The following is a 24709-nucleotide window of genomic DNA, read 5'->3' on the forward strand; positions in this document are numbered from 1 at the left end:
AGCGGCCGCCGAAAGGAATGATCATCGAAAATTCATCAGAACCCGAGCGACTGTGATCCGCGTTGAGCGCGTCGTGAAACAAAGGGCCGGGAGCCCGATAAAAGCCAAAACAGATAGGCGCTCGGAGGGGAGCTCCTAACGGCCCCCGGCAATTTTCCACCGGCCGGCCGCTGAAAATCAAAATCGAGCTCGAGTTTTACGACTCGTGCGACATTAAAACGGCGTTAAAACGTCTCATCTCTTGAAAAGCTCGCGAATATCGCAAAGGAGGCGCGACATTCAGCAGCAGCAGCGTTTGCGCGCGAGGCCAATGAAGCCACTATATTGAGAGGAGCATTGTGTCGGCAGTCTCGGAGGCGCTAATTGCAATTTGTATCGCCTAGCACTCATTAGTCATGTCCCCAGCGCACGTATCCGGCCACGACACCCGGCGATTGTTAAAATTACCCCGAGTTTGCCTGACGCGAGCTGTAGCGCCGGGGCAAACTTTCGCCATTGTGCGCCCGATTTTTCGATGAGCTGTGCTCGCTCGCCAGTTGCTCAACTGCGCTTCGCCTTTTTGTGCCGCGAGTTGATCTTATCGGGAAAGCGGAATTTTCGATAAATCACAAAACGCCCCGTTGTGCACTACATTCAATCGGCTGCTGCAGCTCTTTTTTCCGAGCTCGACATCGATCGGGAGCACTCGTTAATCGCCCGTTAATCATCGCTGTCAAAGTCAAAGGCATCGCTTTCCGAGAATCCCGAGAGGCCTCGCATGATCGCGCATCTCTTCTCTTTCTCGTTCGGCCGGTCGAGCGCGGCGACATTTTCACGAGCGACGATTGGCGAGTACGTTGCTGGAATCGGGCTGCTCTTGCAGAAACAAGAGAGGCGGCCGGCGAGCTAGGAGGCGAAAGGGGTTTGCGAAACCCACGAATAGCCACTCTTTCCGGGGATCCGCGCACACGTCTTAGTTGCTCCGACTGCCCGGCAGCTAATCTCATCTAGAATAACTGAAATTCAAATCTCGAAATCAAACACAAAAGTTTCCGCAATCTCGGCTCGGATGAATTTGCTCCCGGCGAGAGCTCCGAGCGGAAATCGGCATACGAGGCGTTTGCGCACACGTTCCCACTGCCCCCTCCCCGTCCTTCGCTCCCTCGGCTCTTTCCCTTCTTATACTGCTCTGCAGCCGAGCCACGAAGAAATGGATTGTTCGGCGCACGTAGAATACGACTGGATTTTTATGGCGACGATCCGACATAAAGTCGTTATGTTCGCCGCCGATTAAAATTTCGATCGCCCGAGTTGGGATAGGAGTGTATCGCAGAGAAAAGAAGAGGAGGAGGAGATCGCGGATAATCGTCAACTCGAGTCAATTGATACTGCGCAGCATGCAGGTAAAAGTTGTTGGCGCGGGACGTAAGAGCGAGCTGTTGTCGAACCTCAAACTGGCTCTTACTACTTATATACTGCCGTCTTTTACTACTCGAAGCACTATTACGGGCCGTTACTACTTGTGCGCGCCGGCGCTTAGTGGCGTAGTAAGTCTCGTCGGTAAAATGCGCTTGTTGAAAAACATGCGCGCGGGCGTTGACGAATTATCTGCAGGACGTTTACAGCCTCTTCGCGGACTGATCGATCGCGGCGCGAGAGGGGCTTATGTGGGTCAAGGAACGGACGCGTCTCTCTCTCTCGCGAAGAAACGCGCAAACAAACCGATTCAATGGGCAATCCTCGCCCATTCAGGCTGCGCCCCGCAGGCGGAAAAAACAACCGCCAATCAATCGAGCCGCTTGTCTCAATTTGGAATTCCGGCGCCAGAGCCGGAGACAATGGGAGGGAAGAGCCGGTATCGGCGGAAATCCCCTCGAGGTTAGCACAAAAGCGCGACACGGGCTCTCGCGGAAAAATGCTTGCCGGCTCGCCGCGAGACTAAAGACTCGAGTAGAGCGCGCGCGGAGGAGTAGGGCCGGCCGGGCTCGAGAAAGCCGAGTCTTTGTTGCCGCGCGGACAATGCGGCTTCCTCTCGCGCCGAGCAGAGTCTCCGCGAGCTGGCGTCGATGCTAATCTGCTTTCGAAAGAACGAGGGCAATCGGAAAAACTGCGACGGCCGCAGCAACAGGAGCCCGATCCGTTCGGACCTAAGAGACGAAACGTCCGGCGCGTACAAAAAGGCCAATTTGCAGCGGCAGCGGGCCGCACTAGGAAAACACGCAGCGGCAATTGCGGCCCGGCTATTGTTTTCGGAAATTGCGCTCGTTAGGCCGGACAATGGATTTCTGGCCGCGCTCGCTCGAATCTCATCTCGCGACGGTTTCGGGGGTATTAAGCCCATTGTGGGCCCGGCGCCAGAGGGCTCGAAATCTATGAATCAGGGAGCAGGGTGGGTGGGGGGGGGGTCAAAGGTTGACGAGCGAGCAGACTTTTTTTACCGCTCCGGAGAGCTTCGGGGATCGATAATTTCGAAGGAAAGCGCCTGATGGAGAAGTTTCGAATCGCCGAGCGCATCTCTTTCCATCGCGCAGGCGGCGGCTTTGAGTCGAGTTTCGCGCGAGAGAATATCGGACGCCGAATTGTGATTTCGAGCCGACTCGGTAGAACGGAAAAAACGAAAAAGTTTCGCACCTCGAACTTTTCCGGCGGGGACTCGCGAGCCTGACTTTCTCGGGTTCTCCCTCTCTTGATCGGGCGCTAATAGAGGTCTGGAGCGCGCTCTCGCAAGACAGCAGAGCTCATTACCGACTGGGGCTCGACAGCGGAACGTAATTAACTTTCTTGCATAATAATGTGTGCGCGCGCGCGCGGCGGAGTGTATGTGGCAAGTGTCTCCCGGGAAATCCGATAAGCTCCGCGCGCAAGCAGCCCAGGCCCCTCGCTAAAGCCCGGCGGAATCGATGCGCCGCGCCGTCGAGGCGACGTGTATCGCGTTAGGGCGGCCGCCGCATCCTTATATGCGCCAAGTGCATCAGGTGCGCGGCGGTTAGTTGCGATTCGCCGCTTTCCGGCCCGCTGATTTACGATCCGACTTCCCCGGCCCGTTCCCCGCTAAATCAGCCGATAGACGCAGCCGACTGCAGTTGGAAAGTTGGCAGGACGTAATGGACGCATAGGGCACATATCGAGCCGGACTATCTTTGTCCCGCGCGCGTGTACATAGTCTCGTCATTAGTAACGCGCGCGCGCGCGCGATACTAACAAGACCAATCAAGCCCTCACGTGTCCGTGCGCTGCCCGCTAATCAGCGGCTGGGGCACCCTCGCCCCCCGTATGCGCGCACCTACGCGATGCGTCCGACCAAAAGTACCATTTCGAGGAAGATGAGAGGAACAAACGAGTGAAATTAAAGCGCGCGCGCACTGCCGCGGCAGCTTGTTTTGGCATCGATTACGTGCTGCTCCGCTTGATCCGGCCTGAATTAAAAAGCTGCGGGGAGCCTCCGCTGGAAAAGTTTACCTCGCCCCCGCTGGCAGAGCGCGCTCGAGGAAAACGCATCGTGGATTCCGGTCGGCGAATCGAAGAAAAGCGGAATTCGATTGAGAGCTCGCCGCTTACGCATTGTCGCCGCCGACGTCGTCGCGTCCACATTTTCCTCCTCTCCGATCTTCTTATCCTCGCGTGGCATTATCATAATGCTATCGCGCGAGCTACGTGACGGGAAAGATGTATTATCGCTCACTCTCCCCCTCCCCACCCCCCACGCCTCCTCTCCGCCGCGCGATGCGAATTAGCGCCGTTAGCGCCGTTTTCACCCGGCGAGAGCTCAATCCGCGGGCGGGCCCCCTTTCTTCTTTGTTACCCTTCCGCTCTCGCGGTCTCCCTCTGTTTGCCGAGTGCAGATGTCGGCGATCGTTGCTCGAGCAAGATAAAAAGGCCGCAACCGAAGCGAAGCGCGGGGACCGTTCGGCAGCGCACTTGGCGTCAGGCGCGGTGCAAAATCGGATACGCGCCGGAATCCCGGCGTGGCGTCACGTGCGGAAAGGGCGTCGGGAGCATTCCCGTCCTCGACTTGGCCCGGCGCCAAAGCGGCGCTGGAAGGGGCTCGCAGCTCTTCTTTCGCCGGGCGGCAACCCCCGCAAGTAATAATCCTAACTTCCGGGTTAGTCTGGGCTTAATTAGAACAGGGGTTAGCGACTCGCGACTTGCCATGCACGATCCCGAGCCCAGGCCGGGCCAGCCCCCTTGTGCGCCGTCTTCCTCCGTCTTTCTCCGGCTTCTTCCGCGCTCCTTGTGCAAAAATTCCTTTCCCGCGGCCAACGTGTCCGTCCGCCGATAATCCCGCGCGCTCTCTCTCTCTCTCTCTCTCAAATAGAATCTTAATCTAAATCACGCGCCCTTATCTCCCTCTCCCCCTTGCCTTTCCAATCCCATCGGGCCGGCTCTATCTTCCGCTGCACTTTACTTCTCCTCCGCTCTTCCGCGAAATTGTTCCCTCCCACCCGCTGCCGCCGCTCATGATTCTTTCGATCCCCTTCTTGTCCCCGGCGATTCTCTGTCCTGCCATTAATCCGCGGAGAGCGAGGCTCGGGCCAGTTCCAAAGAAACGAAGCCGCTTCTTTCGGCTCTTACACAGGTGTACGGGAAACGGACTTCCGACCGGCTCTTCCGGCGGCGACAAATCAATCGAAGGACACGCGTCGAGTGCACAGCGTTTATACCGCTGCTCCCCTCGTCCTAATGCGGCGGAATAGCAAAGTCGGACAAAGCGGGGCGGCGAAGGGACGCGCAAAGGGGACGAAGAGAGAGAGAGAGAGCGAGAGAGAGGGCAGCGTTTATCGATAAAGCGAGCGGCATCGAGTGTAGTGCTAGGATTCCGAGATCCGAGCGGTGCAATCCGAATTTCCTCGCCCGCCTCTTGGCCGTTCCCTGCAGTTTGGCCGGCGATTCGCCGACGTAACGTGTTCCGTCTCGGAGCTTGCATGGCCGCGCCTGACCCCCTTTCGCGCCTTTCGCGCCTTTCGCGCCTTTCGCAGCCCGCCGTCGTCCAGCGCAGCCGTGGAACGAGCAGAACGAGGGCCACTTTCGGCGCGCCCCGCGAAATTGAGCCCTCCGCGCGGAGGCTCGAGCGACTTTATCGTCGAGATCACGCGACGTAATTCATTCATGATCTGTCTGCCGCCTGCGTGCATTGATGCGTCGGTCTTTTTTCCTCGCAGCCAGCCCCGAGGCCGGCGCTAATGACGCTCCCACCCAACGACGAGGAGCGATATCACGCGATGTCCATTAACGCCCGGCACTTCATTACTGCTTGCCCTGGTGCAGGGAGTGGCGAAATCGAAAACGATTATCTAGGAGCTGAAATTCAACGAAAATACAGGCATCCCCTCGCGAACGAAACAATGCGCGCGCAGCGCAAGAAGCAAAACCACTGCCGCGGAGAATCCCCGAGCCTCATTCACTGCGCTCCAAGCTCATCCTCGAGCGCGTCAGCAACAGCAACTACAGCAGCAGCCAGCGCGCGATATACATATGCATACCTCGAGACAAAGAAAGTAATCCGTTGCACGCAGAGAGCCATGGCATTCGTACGCAGCTGCGGCGCGACTCGCGCCCGCTTTGTGCTGCACACGCAAGTGTAGCTGCAGCTCTGATTAGGAGCTCTGCAGAGGAATTCGCCGGAGAAGATCTGTTTATCCTTGTTATCCAACGAACCTACCTGAGCGGCTCGCGGGAGTTTTCGAAATTCTTGGAATTCCCGGCGGGGGGAAGTTTAATTGAAAAATTGTTGAAAAAAATTTCCCGGCGAAAACGTTGAGCATAACCGCCGCGCGAGCGCGAGGCAAAAAGCCAGAAAAGCAAGTCCCCCCTCGCGCATTCTTCCGCTACTTCCGGCACTGCGGACTCGGATAATTCGAAAAATGTCCCCGCTGCAGTGTGAGAAATAAAAAAGGGACAAACTGAAACGAGCCAGATGCCTACCTCATAAGGAATTTCCAGCGGAGCTATGTGGAAGCCGATGATGGAGTCTTTTTCAAAGGTCGGCTCGGCTTGTCAGTGTTTCTTCGGAAGCTCCATCTCTTTAAAGAGCTGGCCGAATTATGCTTTCCGAGCTTTTCGAGCGAAAGCAGCTGTCACAGATTTTGAGAGCGATAAGGATAGAAATTAAGATTAGGGCCGACTTCCGGCTCTCTTTCAGCCGTCTCCGTCTCTTCTCGCTCGGCCCGCGCATGGCTCCGATCGAATATCCCGACCGCGGCGGCTAAATGGGAAAGCCCATCAGCTCCTTTCGCGATTCGAGTCCCTCGACAGCAGCAACTGCCGACGCATAAAGGAGGCGCGTGCATGTCATTAACGTCATAAAGCCACCGCTGCTCGACGGCTTAAAACACATACTCGGCGAGAGATTCTTTGTGGAGCCCGGCTAATCGGTTCTACCTCTCTCGCTCGCTCTCCTCGAAAAGGCCACTCCAGCAGGCCTACTTAGTCTTTCTCGCTTCTTACTTACGGTCGAGCACTTTTTCTCCTGCAGCGGCTTTTCTCTCTCTCTCTCTCTCTCTCTCTCTCTGCTCGGCCGGCTTCTCGGAAAATGTTATTTAGCCGCCGAGCGAGGAGTAAGGCTTCGGTTTAGACTCGTTTACGACAGAACAATTCCGCGCCTCGCGCCCTCGCCACTCGTTAACTCGGCCTCGCCGTATAATGTACAGTGTATACGCGTCTCCGCGCACCTTCTTTAGCGCGTTTTCGTTTCGAGAAGCTCTCGGCTCCGGGGCGCACTCGATAATTCAAGCGCTTCATCGCCGGCCCATACATCATCTGCCTGCGAGTCCCCGGAAAGTAAGAGCCAATCGAGAGCGCGCCACTATCGGGAGAAACATCGGCCCACTTGGCGGCGCTCTCCGAACAGATTACGGGCTCGGAGTTTTCACGCGCGAGAAAGCCCGTAACGGCAAGCTTTCGTTTTCTCGAGCAATCTGAATAGTCGATAGCTGTCGCCCGCGCGCGACTCTTCTTCTTATTGTCGTCTACTAAACTCTCGCCCCGTGGCCATTGTATCGCTGCGCCAGCAGCTGTGCGGCTGTAAATCAAATTTGCCGCGCGGCGTTATCGAAAAAGTTGGTAGGTACGCCGGTGGCCCGTTTCTTCGCTTTTCTCTCTCATCAGCCGGCCTTGTTATTGAATTCGATTTGGCTCGAGACAGCCTTTTTGGACTTTCTTTTCGGTTCCAAGTTTCGGCTTTATTTCGGCGAGGCTGTTTTTGCCCTTGACAGACTGCAGCCGCGTCCGCGGCTAGTGAGAGCGCACGGCGCTAATCCATACGATCCCTACCGGAATAAGAGCGAGCGAGCTCGGCGACATTGCTTGCGCGGACTGATCTGACCGCCCGGTCCGCGATGCCCGGCGTTTCCGCTGTAATGTACGAGCTAGGTGGATGCCTGCGCGTGTCGGCCCACCGAGGATCGGGAGGCACTGGCCCCGCTCGAAACGTCCTCTCTGCGGCTCTCTGTGAAAATTTCAAACCCGCGACGAGCTGCACAATACTGGAATCGCGCATTTTGAGCCGAGATTGCAGGAATCAGCCATGCGGGTCTCGCAACTTTTACCGGCGGCAGCGAAAAAATATCCGGCTTACCACTTTAGCGCAAAAGTGACCGATGCTCGCGCGATTACGCGGGGGCCGAGATTAAACGCGCTTACTCACTGAATTGCCAAACTCGCGTTCATTTCCAAGTTAATAAGCGAGGAAAAATCATCCGCACGCAGTGGGCCTTCTGGAGCGGAGACAGCCCGTTCGGCGATTAAGATCGAAAGGAGTAGCCCAGCCGCGGGGCCGGGGTAATAATAGAAAAAGTATCAGCCGGCCTTATCGCCGGTCCAATCTCGCGGCCCCGCCGCCGACGATAATTATTTCTCGCGTGCGTCCGATAGCATCGGGAGCCCGACTACTGCCGCGCGTTCTACTGATTTTTCTTGCCCTTCCCTTCGCCGAAGCTCGCCAGACAAACGCTGACAAACGCTGACAAACGAAGAGGCCCGCTGCAGCGCGGCCAAATCTTGAAAAATGACTCCTCAAAAAATATCGCAGTCGCGCACGTGAGCCGCCTGCGAGACTTGCCAGCCCTTAATCATCCGGCGTTCGTCTCTTTCGCACTTTTCATTGCGGCCATATTTCGTGAGGCGCCGTCGTCGACGTGTGCGAAAGCGAGGACGAGCGAGGGCATAAATTATTCAGGACGCGGAGGACGCGGGGCTAAGGGGGCGCCCCTTCGATTATCAAGTCTGCTGTTCGGAAAAAACGCCGCGAAAGCAGCTTTGTGTGCAAAGCCTCGCGGCCGCAGATAACACTGCAGCGCATTAATGCGCGGAGAAGATAAATAAAACCCCCGGGACGTCCTACAATATACGCACGCGTTGCGCGAACGTTGTACGTATACGCAAACGCCGCGCGCCTTTTTTTAATTGGCAACAAACAGAAACAGGCGGACGCTCGACGCTCGAGGTTAAACCTGATTTATCGGCCCCCGCAAAGTTCAAAGCATACTCGTTTCCTCGCCGTGTAATGCAATGTTTGAACTGCGCCTTTTATACCTTGGCTTTTCATTATTGTGTGTTTTTTTTTCGTGCTTGAAGCGGTCCTCTCACAGCACTCGCTGAATTTTGCTGAAAGACACGGCTAAACAAGGGTGCGACCGCGGCTCATCGGCGATCATAATCCCGTTGTCATGCACCCGCCGATCAGTTCATTAGTTAATTAATTAGGCCCTACGGGCGGTTCGAGGGGATTATTATTAAAACGAAGGAAGTTTTGGAAGCCCAGCTGCAGAGCTAGCCGAGTGACAAACTAGCCGACCGCGACGTGCTCTCGGCAGAAGCAGACGGCGCAGAAAAGATTCGATCGCAGATGTATCACTGCGCTCGTCCGCGTTATAGCGAGGCGAATTAGAAGGAAGAGCGAAGACGAAGCTCGAGAATAGGAGTAAAGTTTTCGAGAGCCACTCGGCGAGGCGAGCGCGAGCTGCAATTATTTGCGTAATTGTGCGCCTCGGTGACAGGGACAGGGACAATACGAGCTGTGTCGGAATCGAAAAGTTCGCGCAAGGCATTGTTCCGGCAGTCCGATTCGGAGAAGCGAGTTTGCTCCCTGCTTGCGCTGGCCGAGCAAAGAAGTGGAATCTCGGGGCGCCGAGAAGTAGGCACTTTCAATTTTGCCCATTTAGGGCTTGATGCGAAGGCCCGTTGGCAGAGGTTCTCGCGTTCCGCTCGAGGCATCAATTTTTCTTGAAACGGCCGGCAATAGGAGCGCCTAAGTCTTTTTCCGATTTCAATCACACGGCTCTATCGACTCACCGGCTGATTTATGCCGGCGTCAAATCACTCCAAGAGTCCCGAGCGATAGTTCCGTTCGAGTTGGAACTGCTCGAGCTGTTGAAGAGCGGAAGTTTGTCAAAGCAGCTGCAATGACCATTAGCAAAGAGCCCGGCCAAGGCCTCCGCTCCCGAAACAATCTAAATCTCGCCCTCTGCTCTCTCGGCTAGTGCGAAAAACGTCGCGAGCGGCCAGCGGCCGGGACACATTGTTGCGCGCCGTCGTCATCTCGCATTCCCCCCAAAGGCTCGAATTTCCCATGGCGAATTTCCCATGGCGGCTTATGCAACGCTGCCCGACGCTCCAGGAATTTCGAGATTGCTCTGAGCAGACCGTGCCGCTTTGTTTGCTCGCGTTCGCCTCGTTCGCTCGCTGCGGGCTAATGAGAGCTTATCGAGAAGAATTTCGATTAATTCGTCGAGGGCTCTCTCTCGAAACGGGAAGCAAGCCAGACAAGCAGCCGGATTTCAAATTTTTCCTAGCCCCGGCCGGCAGCGAGAGGATTCGCGCGAAAAAGGCGCTTCAGTCGGGATGAGAGACGCATATGTGCGCGCAGATGAAAAAAGAGCGGGAGGACTTTACATTTCTCGCGGCCAAGATACTGCTGAAACGGGGGACGCGTGTCGTAAACGTCATTTATGGCGCGAGAGGAATCTCGGTTTATTAGGCCGCGCCCGCGGAAATTTTACGACTCCGGGTAATATTGCAGCCCGCGGCCGCGTCTATTACTGCTCTTAAAATTGCATGAATTTATGGATTACCCGATGACTCGATGACTCGAAAGGGCGTTGATCATACCGTCCAACTTTTTCCCGTGCAGCGTGAATGGCTCTCTGACAACCGTTTTTGGTTTTTTTCCGTTTTTCTGAGCCGCGCCCACAATTAGATGCAGCAGCTCGGCTCTTCGACTCGAGAGAGGGAGTAGTGAAAAATCAGGGAAACAGCTATACTCATAACGCGCGCCGGCTCAAGCGATCGAGCGTGAAGCGTTTCATGAACAGCCTACTCGAGGGCAATTTATTAAAAGTGCATTCGTTGTCGCTGACGCCGCGAGACTTTCAAGCCGCTCGAGGGGCGCGCTTTATTAAGGTGGAAATGCAAACGCAGGAAATGAAATTCTCGAGCTAGTCAAGTGCAGCAGAGCTCTAGCACTGTTCATCCGCCCCGGCGCCGATACGTATGGGTATTATCCGCGCGCTGACGCAAAGCTTATGCGGCGCAGTATCGGGCCCGCGAAAAAGCCTCGCGCGTCGCCGCGTATTACTATGCGACAAAGGGCCGCTTTATCGTCGAGCATTAACAAGCCAAGTTGGCCCCGTCGACAATGAACGCGGCCGCAATGGAGCTTCGCTACTGTACGGCTGGTGTGCACGCAGCGGCCGGGCCCCGCGTGCGCAGCGAAACTTTCGACAAAAGGCCGCCGCCGCTGCAATGGCAATACTTTATTAGCCCGGCGCAGCACGTTCAAATTCAAATCGGCTTCGTTAAATTAGCGATAACGTTCGCGAAAGCTCCGACGGATCCGGGCTAATTATCGCGTCGCATTTTCCTTCGAGTTTCCCGTTTGAGACGCACGTACATTATATGGATGAAGCTTCCACGCGGGCGCGCCGGCTAAGCCTGAAAAAGTCAGTCGCGAGCGAGTCAACAATAAAACACAATTACCGGGGATCCTGCGCGCGAGTGGCTCCGGCGGAGGGAGAGAGAGAGAGAGAGAGAGAGAGAGAGAGAGAGAGAGATTACCCATTTTATGGCCCCGGCGTGGCGTGGCGCGACGCAGGAGCCCCCCTCGGATATGTATAAATCTCTTCCGGCCCTCTTGCTTCTAGCTCTCGTTTCCTCCCTCCTTCTTCATATTTCCGCGCTGATTTTATAACGATTTTATAATGCGGCGCGTTCGCTTAAAAAACTCAACTGATCAATTCGTCGATGCACGCGCGAAAGACGTCCAAGCTTCTTTCGAGTCCCAGGGAAGGGGCAGAAAGAAGGTATAAGGAATACGTGTATGTACGCGGGAGCCGCGGCGCTTTACATAATATCATTTGCCCATTGTAAAATGCAAAGCACACCGCGCGCCGAGGCGCCGCTGAGCCAGCTTTTCCTTCCGGCTAACGCGTCAAAAGTCGAGTTGTTTTGTTTTCTCCTGTAAACCTGCAAATCGCTCCCAGTGCCACTTTTTCGAGCTGCGCTTAGATGCCCCGCTTAGATTCGCCGGCGTGAAAAACGCGCTCCTATATTTGAGAGAAGCCGCGACGACTCCAAATACGAGGGAAAGTACACACGAGGAGGTAAGATTGCCATTTTAGCTTGACAAATGCGCTTTCGAGGCTCTTTAAATGGTAATTCCCCCGCAGCCCCCGCGCGGAGATATGAATTTTCTTACTCCGCATAAAATAATGCCGAATGCGAGTAGAGGCTACTAAAACTGAAGCACTGGCTCCCATCTTTCGCGCGTGAACAAGATTCGGAATTTCGATTGGTCGATTCTTTTGTCGTACGGAATTCGAGCTCCCAACAATTCGGCAAAACAACGCAATTGTCCGAGGGGCAGCGATGCGCAGTGCGCCCGCCCGCGCGTCAGCGTCGTTAACAAAAGCCGAGCAGGCTCTCGCTTATACGCGAATAACGCCAGGCAATCTCTCTAATTGCGCGCACTCGAGTTGAAAAAATTTCTCCCAGCTCGCGCTAATTGTGTATTCTTCGGCGCGAGTAGTACAGCAGCGAGAAATGAAAAAGAACAAACAGAAACAGGGAAGCCGGCCTCCGCACACACAGCTAATTTTCCGGGAAATTAAGGTCACGCGCGGGCAGCCCGTTGAAATGATCAAGGAGCAGGCGGCGGGCGTTATTACTTCACAGCAGCGAGATTACAGTGCGGTACCTGTTTTTGTCCTGCTCGGCTGAATTTCATTCGTCTGCACCGTCGATCGGGACCGAAGGAGGAAATTCCCTCGGCGCGCAGACAACATTGCGAGAAAGGAGGAAGGGGGGTGGGGGGTGGGGAATGAGCGGAGCGAGTTTTTAGCGAGCCGGCGTCGGCGGGCTAGGCGGGTCGATAGGAAGGCACAACGGCACAGAGCGCAGTCCCACTGCCGCGGCGGCTGAAAAATTCCGTCGCAGCGTGTCCGACGGGGGAATCAACAGGCCCGGTAACGCCGAGTAGGGAGAAAGGGCCACCAACCTCCTGGCGTTGCGTCGAGCTCGGAGCGAGGGCAGCTCGCCTTGGGGGCCGCTGCAGCGGGAGCACTCGGTGAGGTCGTCCCCGCGGCCGGCGGGAGGCTCTGACATATCCCGCTGTATCCCGCTGCGGACGCGACAACTACAACTGCGGCCCTCGCACTCCTGCACAGTGCGCCGGCTCACGGGCGGCGCGTCGGCGGCATCACTCGCTCTCGCGCTCCACTCGGAGGCTCTGCATGGGCTGCTGCGGCGAGTTCGGCTGGCTGCTGGACGTGCTGGCTCTCTCGCGGCTCGCCGGCAACTGCCGGCGCACCGACTCCCCGCCTGGCCCGTGCTGGCCGCGCGCAGGCGCGCCGCGGCCCGGCGCTCCCCATTCATCCCTCTCCGGCCGGTGCGCGCGCGCGTTTCGGCGCCGAGCTACTCATCCCCCATTATCCGCGGCTGGATGCGTCCGCACGCGTGCCCCTTTCCCTCTCGCTCCCCCGCGCGGCCGGACAAATCTACGCGTGTTCCGCAGCCGCCGAGCGCGGGATTATCCCGAGGAGAGGGCCGCCTCGAATTAAACTTTGATAGCCGATAGCGCGTCGGCCAAGTTCGGGCCCGACTGCAGCCTGCACCGGACGTTGAAGAGTGCGAAATCGCGCGACGGAGCGCGGCGAGCACGTTCCTGCGATAAAAGCGCCGTCTGCGTAATCGAACGCCCTTGTGTTCCAGCGTAAAACAGAACGAATTTTCCCGATAAGCGGCTCCCGATATGCTCTCCGTGAGCGCAGAGCGATCCCGACACTTGCTCCTCGCCTCGGTGCAGGCTCGTGTTTTATCGGAATTATGCTGCAGGAGCGTATGGAGCGGCAGACAGCCCCTCTCGACAGTCGAGCGTGGCTGCGAGACGTCTAATGAAATTCGCTTGTAATTGGGCCTGTCGAGCTGGAGACGCGCTCGAATTCTCAATGCGTAACACGTGTCAGCGAGCTGTTAACTCGCATCAAACGGAACTACCTCTTAGCGCTAATGCGCCGCGCGGTGTTCCCATTAGGGCCGTTAGCCTCCTGCCTGCGTACGCGCCCCTATATGCGAGGATGACTGATCAATTAGACAGTCGGCGGGTAATTGGCCGCCAGCGTGCGTGCCTCTCCCTCTTTCGAGATCCTGCACAGGTGCAGAATAATGCTCAGAGCAAGCGATTGCAATATCCGAGCGCTGCAGCGCCGACGCGCACTGGCCGCAGCTTCTTCTTCTCTCGGTTATGCATATGCATGTATCTGAACTCTTACAGCTACGACGAAGGATGGCCTGGCCCGCGGCGTGGACGCGCAGAACGGTCGACCTGGCACTCGGGCTGCAGCTCGTCAACATTTGAAAAGCCGCTATCTACCATAGCTATGCGCGGCGCACAGAGCTGCGCATTATTTGCCGCGCGCGAGCGACGAGTTATACTACGCTTCCGAGAAAGGCAATTCGAGAGGAAGGAAACTCGGCAGTTTATTACTCGCGGCGGCTCTTTTTCGCGGAATTACCAGCGAAATTAGGCGTTTTGCCTGCCTGCATTACAGCGCGGCCCATAAAAATTTACGATCCGCCTCGACAAACGCCTGCGTACATACACACACGTGTTTCTCCGCCCAATGATCACGAGCGCGCGGGCCAAAGCTGCCGGCCCGCCCGCACCGACGTGTCCGCACTCGGCGGATCTCCGACGACTGTGTAGCGACTCTCTGCGCCTCTCTGTAATCGACACTCGCGCGCATAACGAACGTCAATCCGGGAACCCGGGAATGCCCCCGCGAGAACGACAAGCAGCTATTTGTGCAGCGCGTCAAATCTCCCGGAGCCGGCCGTCCGCGATCCATAAATTCAATTAATTCAACTGTCAATCCGTCACTCCCTCGGCTCTCTCCTTCCCGAGCAACAAAAATTCCGAGTCGAGGAGGCCGCCGGACGCTCGCACGCAGCAGTGTGACACGCGCGTAATTGCCGGGATCGACAAAAGCGGAAGGAAACGAGCCGGCGCGTCGCAGACTCCGGAGTCCGAACAGATGCGCACGACTCTCTATACGTATAACTATACTTACTCACGCGATAGGCGGCAGCCGCTCTCCGAGTCTCTGCGCAGCGGCAGAGAGCTGCACTGGCCAGTGTGATACTGTGATCCTGCGCCGCGGACGTCCTCGGCTCCGTCGACGGCGCCGTCTCTGCAGCGGGAGAAAGTTCATGTTCGATTGTGGCGCAGTTCGTTTGATCCCGTATTGCGGCCGCACCTCCTGCAGCTTCATTTACGCCGGACTTTATTTTGATTTATGCCATCACCTGTTCGAAAGAAAATTAATGATACGATATAACAGCGTCGATTCGATTAAAAATCTAGGGCAGCTAGGATGGGGCTAGATTGGCAAACTTCTGCTCGACGGTCCAAACACCAAATGTTTGCGTTTCGATGAGAGATGCCACTTGTATAATACAAGTTGCAGAAAGGTGTATGCACGCAAGTGCCCCCCCCCCCCCGACAATGTAGCCCCATCCTCCCCCAGCGGCCAGTGAGTGCCTATAAGTACCTAGTACCTACATGTTTACTCAATCTTCACGAAAACGAAACATTGAAATTCATAACCTAGACAAACTCGAGCTATACGTGCATTGCATCTCACTATACACTGGGCTATCTCTCTATGTATAATTTAATATATAGGTACCGATATCCTGCTATTTCCGCTCGAGTCCATATTACTTATACCTACCTACTTATGCATCCATCCATTGCATCATAAATAAGCACTGCTTCGCGCTACACATTAAACATTATACAATTGTATTCTATGTATATACCTATATATCTCGACTTGACTGTGACTGCTTAGTGCTCGCACTGGTTACGTTGCACGTCGCTAACAAGTATGTGTATTATATCCGCATATATGCGCCAAGTCGAAACTCAAACGTCAGGTGACAGCACGAACCGGAGTAAGTAACAATCTAACAATAAGTGCGTGTGGATTGTAGCCATGACCCATGATCAGTCGAGACCGCATCAGCGCCCTGCTCTCGAGAAACTGTAACGTAACAACATAAAACAGCTGCATTCCCCCCGCGGGACACTTGGTCAAAACGTCGTCGACGATAGAGAATAGAGACCCGACTTACACGTATAGGCATAATAAACCCATAACCCCAAAAAGGAGGGCCAACTGGCCAAGCAGTCAGCAGTGTTAGCAGATTACAGCGTTACAGCTGCAGCCTGTAGCGCGCTAGCGCAGCACTCTGCACTCTGCACTCTGCAGGATCGACGACGGCTACACCATGTTAGGTTAGAATACACGAGTACGAACACGGCTCATACTTACTGCAGAAATAGGCATAGGTACATACATACATCTAGAAAAGGCCCACCGTAAGAGAGGAGCTGTGTGAAAAACACACAGAGCAAGAGAAAAGCGGAAGCAACGTCCTCGCGAATCTCGTCATGGCAGCGATCAAGAGCTTCGGCAGGGACATCCCGTATCTGCGCCAGCAGTTCGCCGCTCTACTGGGCAACACCAGCACCAGCGTCAAATTCATCTGCATCGTCGTGCTCTTTTCCTACGGGCTCTCTTTCTCCGAGAACGCGGTTCTCGTGCTCAGCGTAACCCCGGGCTACCTGCTGCCCCCGGCCTTCTGGATCTGGACGGCCTTCACCTTCTGCTTCCTCGAGATTCACTTCTGGGAGGTGGTCGTGGATGTGGTTACAGTTGGACTCTGCGGCAAGCTCATTGAGCCACTGTGGGGGGCAATGGAGATGATGACCTTCTTTGCTATCGTTAACTTTGGAGTAGCCGTACTCTCCTCTATGTTTTACCTGGTGCTGTATTTTTGCACTGGAGATACTGACCTACTCTTTGACATACATATCCACGGACTAACAGGATACATCGCAGGTTTGCACACGTTCCAGCACTGGACTCTTGTATGCTTCTTAAGCTTTTATAAGCACGCGCTGACTAATTCTCTTCTACTTTGCACAGGTGTCACTGTTGCAGTTAAGCAAATCATGCCGGATCATATCTTGATCAAAACACCAATAGGTAAAATAACTAATCGAAATATACCTTTGATGGTGTGGATAGGATATTTATTGCTTTGGCTTTGCCGATTATTGGAGGGCACACATCCAACAATGTTCTTGAGTGGCTTGTTAATATCCTGGATGTACCTTAGATTTTATCAGAGGCATAATAATGGCTCCAAGGGTGATATGGCTGACAATTTTACATTTGCAAGGTGAAGATACATCCAAGAAAGGCTGTAACTTGTCATTCTATTCCCACTGCCATCTTTATCTATTCTTTTTTCTCCCTGCAGCTTCTTTCCAAATGTGTTGCAACCTCCGATTGCACTAGTTGGTAACACAATTCATGGCTTTCTCGTAAGAATTGGTCTCTGCAGAAAAGTTGTACGCAGATTTGACATGTCTAATGCGCCACCTGGATTAGTCATCAATTTACCTGGAATTGATCCCCATGACAGCGAACGACGCAGGTTTGTGCATCTACTTAAATTGCTCTACTTCATCGATATATGCATTGTAATATTTATTAAACATTCATTCAAAACATGAATTTACAGACAAATTGCTTTAAAAGCCCTCAGTGAAAGGTTAAGTAAGGACCACGCTAAACCCTGGCAACAAGATAGAAGTAAAAAGCACTCGCCCGTGACCTCTGCCGTATCCGTTCAAATTCCGGAACCCGCGATACCGAAACCTCTGCCCTCGCCCCTCATACCGCAGATCAGCGTTAACATTCACAATCATCCGTCGACAAGTAACAGCACGTGATCCGCAGCCCAAGACTCGTCGACGAATCCCGACGAGTCTTGCGTCCAAGAATAAAAGTGCGTGAACGATCAGAACGACAGAGAGCTTTTTACGAATATGAAAAAGAGGAAAGCGTTCCTAAGCGAGCTAATCATAATCATGGCAATATTCGATAAGACGACCGAGTTTTGCGACTTTTATAATATGTTCTTCCTTGAAAAATGGTCATTTATTTTTTATTTTTTGTTAAAAAAAGTACCGGGAGCATTAGGTTCAAAGCGACGACTTATTGAATATCATGCCATATTATATTGAATCCCCAACTGCGTTTGTCAAGTTAACTGTGTGTAGAGAGAAAGAGCTAGTGTAATTTTCTTGTTGTATTTATGAATAATGGTTATTGGTTTCCACTGCAAGATTTACAAAGTTTAAAATGTGTAATGAAACTGTCGTAAGTTGATTCTATTTTTATTTTTATTTTAAATATATTATATATATATATATATATATATATATATATGTATATGTATATATATATAAATTAAAAGCATTAATATATGCTTTGCTCAAGATACTTCAGATAAACTTCATTCAGAGGCTGTGCATTAGTCTCATTATTTGTAAAAACAAAGCTGTACAAACTCATAACGAATGCAACTATTGAAAAAAAGTGTGAAGTGTATGAAAAAATCAGAGTTATTGATGTTTTGATATTACATTTGTTTTATAAAAGTTCAAAATTAGGCCAAAATCAATTTCAAATACATACATAATATTTTTAGATTGAATTTAAATATAATTTTGAGTATGTTTTAACATAATCAAGGCATCAATAAAATTTGATTTCTCAAGAGATTTACTTGAGCATGTTGGAACAGATAGTATCAGTAAATTGAAAGGGCAATCTGTTATGGCTTGCAACTCATTCGCGTGTTTTTAATACGTTGTACAAAATTGTTCAATTGTGCGAGTAATAATGCTACAATATATACATATATAAAGATAGATTTTAAAAGTTAAGGGTTTATGCATATAATTTAGACGAAAATACTTTATTCGCAGTTAAACGATTGAGATAGTTTATATATTATACATATTAAAACCAAAAAAGCTTGGAAGAAATCATGATATAAATAAATAAATAAATATATATATATATTTAAAATATAAAAGAATGATGAAAAAATTAACAATTTTTATGCACTGTACAAATTTCCTTGATGAAAAGTATTGTGTATATACTTTATCGGTTTGATCTTGAGTATAGTTTATGTACATACATCCTATCATTTTCTTGGTTTATTTATTTAAATCAACGAATCGATTTTGAACATTGCAAGTAATACTTAATTCCAATGAATCTCGTGTGTTATAAAATTGTATTACGATCAGGATATTAGATATAAATATAATTTTAAATTTTATGCACGAATGAGTTGCAAGCACATGAATACGCGCTGTCATGGGATCAACAGTATAGTGACTGAAAGTTGCTAACGTGTGTATGCAGTGTGTGCGTGTGTGTACAAAGCTAAACGATAAATTACAAGTAGGATAATAATAAACTACGAATTCAAACTAAGAGAATACCTATTTTCATGTGTAATGTATGATGCGATCAAGAAATTCTTGAAATATTTAAATGTACATTCGTTTATGTAGACCGTCTTGGCTTCGTACTTTGAGCAACGCCATTACTTTATTGTCAATTAACAACGTAAAAGACAATAAGACGAAAAACTATCGAAAATATAATCAGCATTTATACCACAAGATATTAATTTTTGTAACCGGCTGTCGCCTTAGCTTATACAGCTCTGCGACGTAAATCATTGTTGCGTTGAAATTTACGAAATCGAAATCGATCAATACCGATCAAAATTAACTTTGTTAAAAATGATATATCCTAGTAATAAAAATTAGCCACTATTATTACTGTATTAATGACGCTAATAATAATACTTTTGTACATATGTGATGGTCCATGCAATTTGAATTATAATAGAAAATTTAATTTATCCGTATTTTGTATTTTATTTACGTATAAAATTCTCATTTCTTCATTTGTGGTTAATTGAATAATGTCATTATATCAACGACCAATAAATTTGGGTTCACACAACAAAAGGTTCAAACATATTATCAAGGTTTTAAAAAAATTCTACTGCTCTATTTATTGCTCTACAAGCACGACTCGGGCTTGGTCACCTTCGTTTGATGAAAAATATAAAATATGCCAACAATATTATTCTGTTTATCTGAAATTTTTGGACAGCGATACTCTGTTCTTCAACTTGCTTCCCATATAGGAAACACAAATCATTCGTTATAAATTTCTTGATACATCCAATGCTCATTTAATCGTCATTCAAGTTTATTATTTACTTGAGTAATCTCTGTAGTTAGAATGTAAAACAATAATTTTATTAATATATAATAGTTTCATTTTGATTTGTTTCAGCTAAAAGATGATTTTTTGTAAAAATATATTTCTATCCAATGTAATTAGCTAGATAATCAAGATATTTTATAATTGATTTTCAAGTTTATACCAAGTAAATTTTCAAGGTATAATAAAATACTGGCATCTGGGGGAATTCATTAACTACTATTACTGCACTAAAAACTTGTGAACTTGCTGATTTTCGTGTACTTGGCTACCAAATTAGATTAAATTTGAATTACATTCGTCGAAAAAGAAGAATATTTTTTTCCAAGATAAAGTTAACCAAGTACAAACGTGGTAAGTACATGTAACTTGGCAATAAATACTAGTAATTCCCATTTTGCTTTTATATTTTTTATATATACATGTTTTTTTATTTCATGGAATCTAATGGCGTCAAAACGTACTTTCCCGAGTTATTCATTATGTAACTTCAATATATACCCCCCCCCCCCCACCCACCTCTCTTGATAAACAGTAAACTGGTTTGGTCATGCTGATACTTGTTCCATTATTAATTCATACTTTATGTTTAAGACGGTTGGATTGTTACCCATTAAACGTTACATGTATAATCATACACAATAATATAATATATAAATATAATATATCAATGGATATCAGTACACAAAAATCAGAGTATAAGGTATCCAAAAAAAATTTCTAGTTCAACTGTCAACTAGAACGAAATGGCGAAGATCCAAGTGAAATTTATTATAATTTGAAAAATGAAATTGATGCAACCATAGGATCGATAAAAAAGGTACTTTTACCTGTTACGGCTTTGATGCATCATTATGTTTCCCAGTTTTTTTCACACTAATTGAACGTCTATTAAAAGTTAATAGAGCAACAAGTACTAAAGCTAATACTTATGTACAACAATTAATCCGAGTCACATCCGATTCGAGTTCCCGTAATAGTCGGATGAATTTTTGTGCTTAATCTGTACAAATTTCAATTTTTCACAAGTCGACTCAACACAAGATTAACACGAGTGCCGTAGGTCCATTTGTTTGCTTGCAGGAGTTATAAATAATTCACGGCAAAGCACTTTTTCTCTGTCTTACTTCGCGCAAATCAATCGGCCTATCTCTAATTGATCATCTCTATCTGAAAAACTGCTGCTGATGTTGGGCCCACTGTTGTTGCTGCGTTTGTGGCGGCTGTTGCGCCTGAGCTACAGTGTACTGTGTTTCCTGGACATAAGCAGAGCGTGCCTGAGATGGTCCCGAAGCACCGTATTGTTGTTGCTGCTGTTGCTGGGCCGTCACGTAGGCCATCTGCGAGGGGTGTCCGTGTTGAGCTCCATAGTATTGCTGTGTTTGCGAAGGTGGCGGTGGAGGTGGCCCGACACTGACTCCGTAGCCACCGTAGCTGACTTGAGGCGGAGGTGGTGGTGCTTGACCCGAGAGTACGACGTGTCTGCAAAAGTAAATTAACGACTTGAAGAAAGTCTTGAATCTCTAAATGATATCGAGATGAAAATAGATTAATTTTGTCTTACCTTGCCGTCAAACTAGCATTGACGTGATTATCCGGATGGTAATAATGATGACTTGGCTGCTGCAATTCGTGTGAGCTGATGGTGGTAGTGGTATCCTGTATCGGTACCGTAATCAAATTCGATCTCATTTGCGCGTTGCTAGCCTGCTGCTGCTGCTGCTGCTGCACTGCAGCCGAGTTCTGGGAGTAATGTCTATGCTGAGGAGGCTGCCGATGATCTAACGACGAAGACTGCTGGCCGACCGAGTTGACGCGCGGGTCGTTACCCATCACTACACCCGGCACCATGTGACTTGCGGCCATGGCCTTCATGCGATTATTTGGCCCGCCACCCTTGGCCATAAGCTGCGCCTCTAGCAGCAACTCCGCGTTTTTTGGATGACCCGCATAACCCTGCCCACCGTCCACGTGCATGTTCTGAACCACTTGAGACGCCGGTGTTGAAACGTGCCGATGGTTTATGTGGGCCTAGATGGTGAAAAACAATGCAGGATAAAGTAACTTTTGTAAATGCAAAAATTGGAAAAAGTGCACAAGAAAATGTGAATACCTGCAGATCCCTTTGACTAAGATACGTTCTTCGGCAACCAGCATTACCATATCTAGTTCCTCCATGTGTACACATGAATACTGTACCCAAGCCAGTTTGTTCTACTCTGGAAACCTTTTCCATACATCTTGGACACACTTTGTCTTCTCTTTTGGCACAGGACAAACAAAATACATGTTTGCAGGGAATCTGTGAAGCAAACAGGCACATAACTGTGAATACAAGATTATCCAGTTTCTAGATTTCTGGTTTTTTTATAGTTATCTCAAGCACAGGCAGCTCAAAAACTTGGGAGATTTCTCACCATTCGACCATAGATGAGAATTGGCTTCAAACACTTGTCACAGCAATGGATCATTGGATTTAAAACTTTTTCACCAATCAAATTTACGCGATGGTCCCATCTTAACCTGAGCATTGGTTCTGGAGGCCCTCTGTTAATTGTGGTAAATGTGGGTGCTTCCAATTGCGAAATATCTGCTTCTAAATCAAACTGGGGTTCCAGTGTGGACTGGTGAATGGGCGTCACTTGCAGCAGCACTTGTGGCACTGGCTGTACTTGCTGTGCATGTGGTACCGAATGTATCTGCTGCATTGATTGGTGCACTTGCTCCTGTGCTGGCTCTGATTCAGGTACACTTGTATCCATTGCATTTTCTTCCGAAGATTGAGGAATATCCTCGTCATCACTTTCAATGACCTATAAAATAATAAACAAATCCACAATCGCAGAACTGAAACGAGTACACGAAATGAGTAGATTCAGATGAATTACCTTGACGGCTTTTTTAGTACGACCTCTTGCTCGTCCTCTGCCCCTGCCTCTTACACGGCCTCTATTTCTGCCTCTGCTTCTCTTGCCATTCTCTTCCTCCATGTCCATTGACTAGCAAAAGATCAGAAAACAGAAATCGTTCATGTTTTATCTTGAAAATGTCATCCAATATTAATAAAAAATGAATGGTCATTAATTGCAAAAAAAAGTTTCAGGCTAGTCAAGTCAAAAACCATGGCATTTTTCAGGCATATGCATAAATCAAGAAAAATAACCAGGTTATGTCCAAGACTCGAATTTAGAAGCGGTCGCAGTAAACAACGCCTAATACTTGTTCAAGTGATTCAAGTAACATTCGCAGACAAGCGCAAAACTTACGCTCGACTCTCTTCTCCGAGCGGAGCTCGTTAATACTATTAGGTTTTCCAACGCAGCAGCACACGGATCGTCCCGGATTATAGACACTCAGAATCCACGAAAATGCTGCTCTGCCCGCTACTGCTATACAGTATACAGTCTCCCTGCGGCCTCTGTACTACCTATAAAGTATATATAACAGATGATGGACCTCCGTGTATATATCCTATATACACATATACCGCGGCATATGAGGAATATATATATATATATATGTATACCCAAGATGTATACCTATACACAATAGTACAACAATACACATGAGTCGTGCTGAGGCCTGAGAATCGAGATGCGCCGGATGCGCGGGCTATAAGTATACTTCTGGGCTAAGCAGACTGTAGAAGAAGTGCAGGGAAATAAATTATAATAAATCAAGATAAGGCATTCTTACGGAAGCGCCTATACGCCACCTATACGAAATAGGCTAAAACGCGTTTTAGACTAGGAAAGGGAAAGGCCTTGTGGCACCACGTATAGACGTATAGTATACGTATACCTATATTACCTATATTACCTATATATAGTCCCAGCGGACCGACGCTGATGATTCGAGCTCGTAGTTCTGAGATTTGTCAAAACTACATCGCTCCATTCCTACGGGAGTACGGGCTCCCGTCTTATACTCGCGCGCAACGTCACGGCTCTCGGCGAGACTCGAGAGTATAAAAAGGGCCGGCAAAGCCCGCTCCCCAGCATTATTCTACTACTTGGAACTCTCGCAGTTCTCGATTCATTACTCAAGTATAACTCGTATAGCCAAATTCTGTCATCATGTCCGGACGTGGAAAAGGAGGTAAAGCCAAGGCCAAGTCCAAGACCCGTTCGAACCGTGCTGGTCTGCAGTTCCCCGTCGGCCGTATCCACCGTCTCCTGCGTAAAGGCAATTACGCCGAGCGAGTCGGTGCCGGGGCTCCGGTCTACCTCGCCGCTGTCATGGAGTACCTGGCCGCTGAGGTTCTCGAGTTGGCTGGCAATGCCGCTCGCGACAACAAGAAAACCAGGATCATCCCTCGCCATCTCCAACTGGCCATACGCAACGACGAGGAGCTGAACAAGCTACTCTCCGGGGTCACCATCGCTCAGGGCGGCGTTTTGCCCAACATCCAGGCTGTCCTCCTGCCAAAGAAGACCGAGACTTCCAAATCTGCGTCTCAGGCAACCAAGAGTTCTCAAGAATATTAGGCTCGAAAAGTTTTCAACTTGCAACTAGACTCTCGCACAATCGGCCCTTTTCAGGGCCACTATTTAACTATATACATTTTTTCTCTTTCATTTTCCTTGATCAAGTGCTACTTGAAGTGTAATTTTTTTCATAATAAATCATAGCAGTGCATAAAGGTAACATTGCGTGCATTTATTTCACCAAAAACATATATGCATACATTCATATGAGTCCTTCTAGAGTTTGGTTGAGGTAACGGTTTCTCTGATTCTATACAAGTTCAAAATCTTGTGTATATTATACACTTGACATCCCTACAACTATTGCTTGACTCGTTTATGATCAAGTATTTGTTTTTCATTTCACGCTCTATTTCATGAAGCGTCAATAAAATAATGCAAGTCGTTCTCCATTTCGCGCCTTTTTCGCACACACATGCGCGCACACCTGTTTGATATATATATATATATATATATACATTTCTATTTTCTATACAAGGATAAGGAATATAATATACACATGCGTGTGTGTGTGTGTGTCATGTTGGGTGTTTCCCTACAATTCGTATTGTTGTTAAAAAAATTGATTTGCTTTGCGTTAAG

At 49.7% G+C, this 24709-nt stretch overlaps 4 protein-coding genes across 9 annotated transcripts in view; 2 read left to right on the forward strand and 2 right to left on the reverse strand.

Moving 5' to 3' along the window:
• The window catches only part of LOC100678593, a 72462-nt gene extending 57047 nt beyond the window's left edge, over positions 1-15415 (reverse strand). For 3 of the 5 annotated variants that reach the window (XM_016989474.3, XM_031921216.2, XM_031921214.2), the window contains exon 1: positions 12467-12777. In XM_016989474.3, coding sequence (XP_016844963.1) covers positions 12467-12573 — 107 coding nt within the window. In that variant the 5' untranslated portion in view covers positions 12574-12777. Of the gene's footprint in view, positions 1-12466; positions 12778-14541; positions 14773-15200 lie in introns of those variants that run through there. The other 2 variants (XM_008218547.4, XM_008218546.4) reach the window with 2 other exon arrangements.
• Positions 15409-19265, forward strand: LOC100115816 (transmembrane protein 115). The gene is made up of 4 exons (XM_001600385.6): positions 15409-16373; positions 16461-16716; positions 16798-16974; positions 17062-19265. Exons 1-4 carry the CDS (start codon positions 15923-15925, stop codon positions 17270-17272), a joined length of 1095 nt encoding a protein of 364 aa, XP_001600435.1. The 5' UTR covers positions 15409-15922; the 3' UTR covers positions 17273-19265.
• Positions 19266-19399: 134 nt separating this feature from the next.
• LOC100115770 (E3 ubiquitin-protein ligase Hakai) lies at positions 19400-23296 on the reverse strand. Of its 2 annotated transcripts, none has more exons than XM_016989475.3 (7): positions 23180-23296; positions 22907-23067; positions 22529-22639; positions 22058-22453; positions 21754-21942; positions 21205-21671; positions 19400-21122 (listed from the first exon to the last, which is right to left on the reverse strand). In XM_016989475.3, the coding sequence occupies exons 3-7, from the start codon at positions 22634-22636 to the stop codon at positions 20807-20809; spliced, it is 1476 nt and encodes a 491-aa protein (XP_016844964.1). In that variant the 5' UTR covers positions 22637-22639; positions 22907-23067; positions 23180-23296; the 3' UTR covers positions 19400-20806. The 2 variants fall into 2 exon arrangements, with proteins under 2 accessions (XP_016844964.1, XP_016844965.1); XM_016989476.3 differs by having other exon boundaries at positions 23167-23288.
• Positions 23297-23462: 166 nt separating this feature from the next.
• Positions 23463-24287, forward strand: LOC100113551 (histone H2A). Its single transcript, XM_001599964.6, has one exon. The coding sequence runs from the start codon at positions 23717-23719 to the stop codon at positions 24125-24127; it is 411 nt and encodes a 136-aa protein (XP_001600014.1). The 5' UTR covers positions 23463-23716; the 3' UTR covers positions 24128-24287.
• Positions 24288-24709: the final 422 nt, after the last annotated feature.

This window comes from Nasonia vitripennis, chromosome 1 (assembly GCF_009193385.2).
Source record: "Nasonia vitripennis strain AsymCx chromosome 1, Nvit_psr_1.1, whole genome shotgun sequence".
Taxonomy (NCBI): domain Eukaryota; kingdom Metazoa; phylum Arthropoda; class Insecta; order Hymenoptera; family Pteromalidae; genus Nasonia; species Nasonia vitripennis.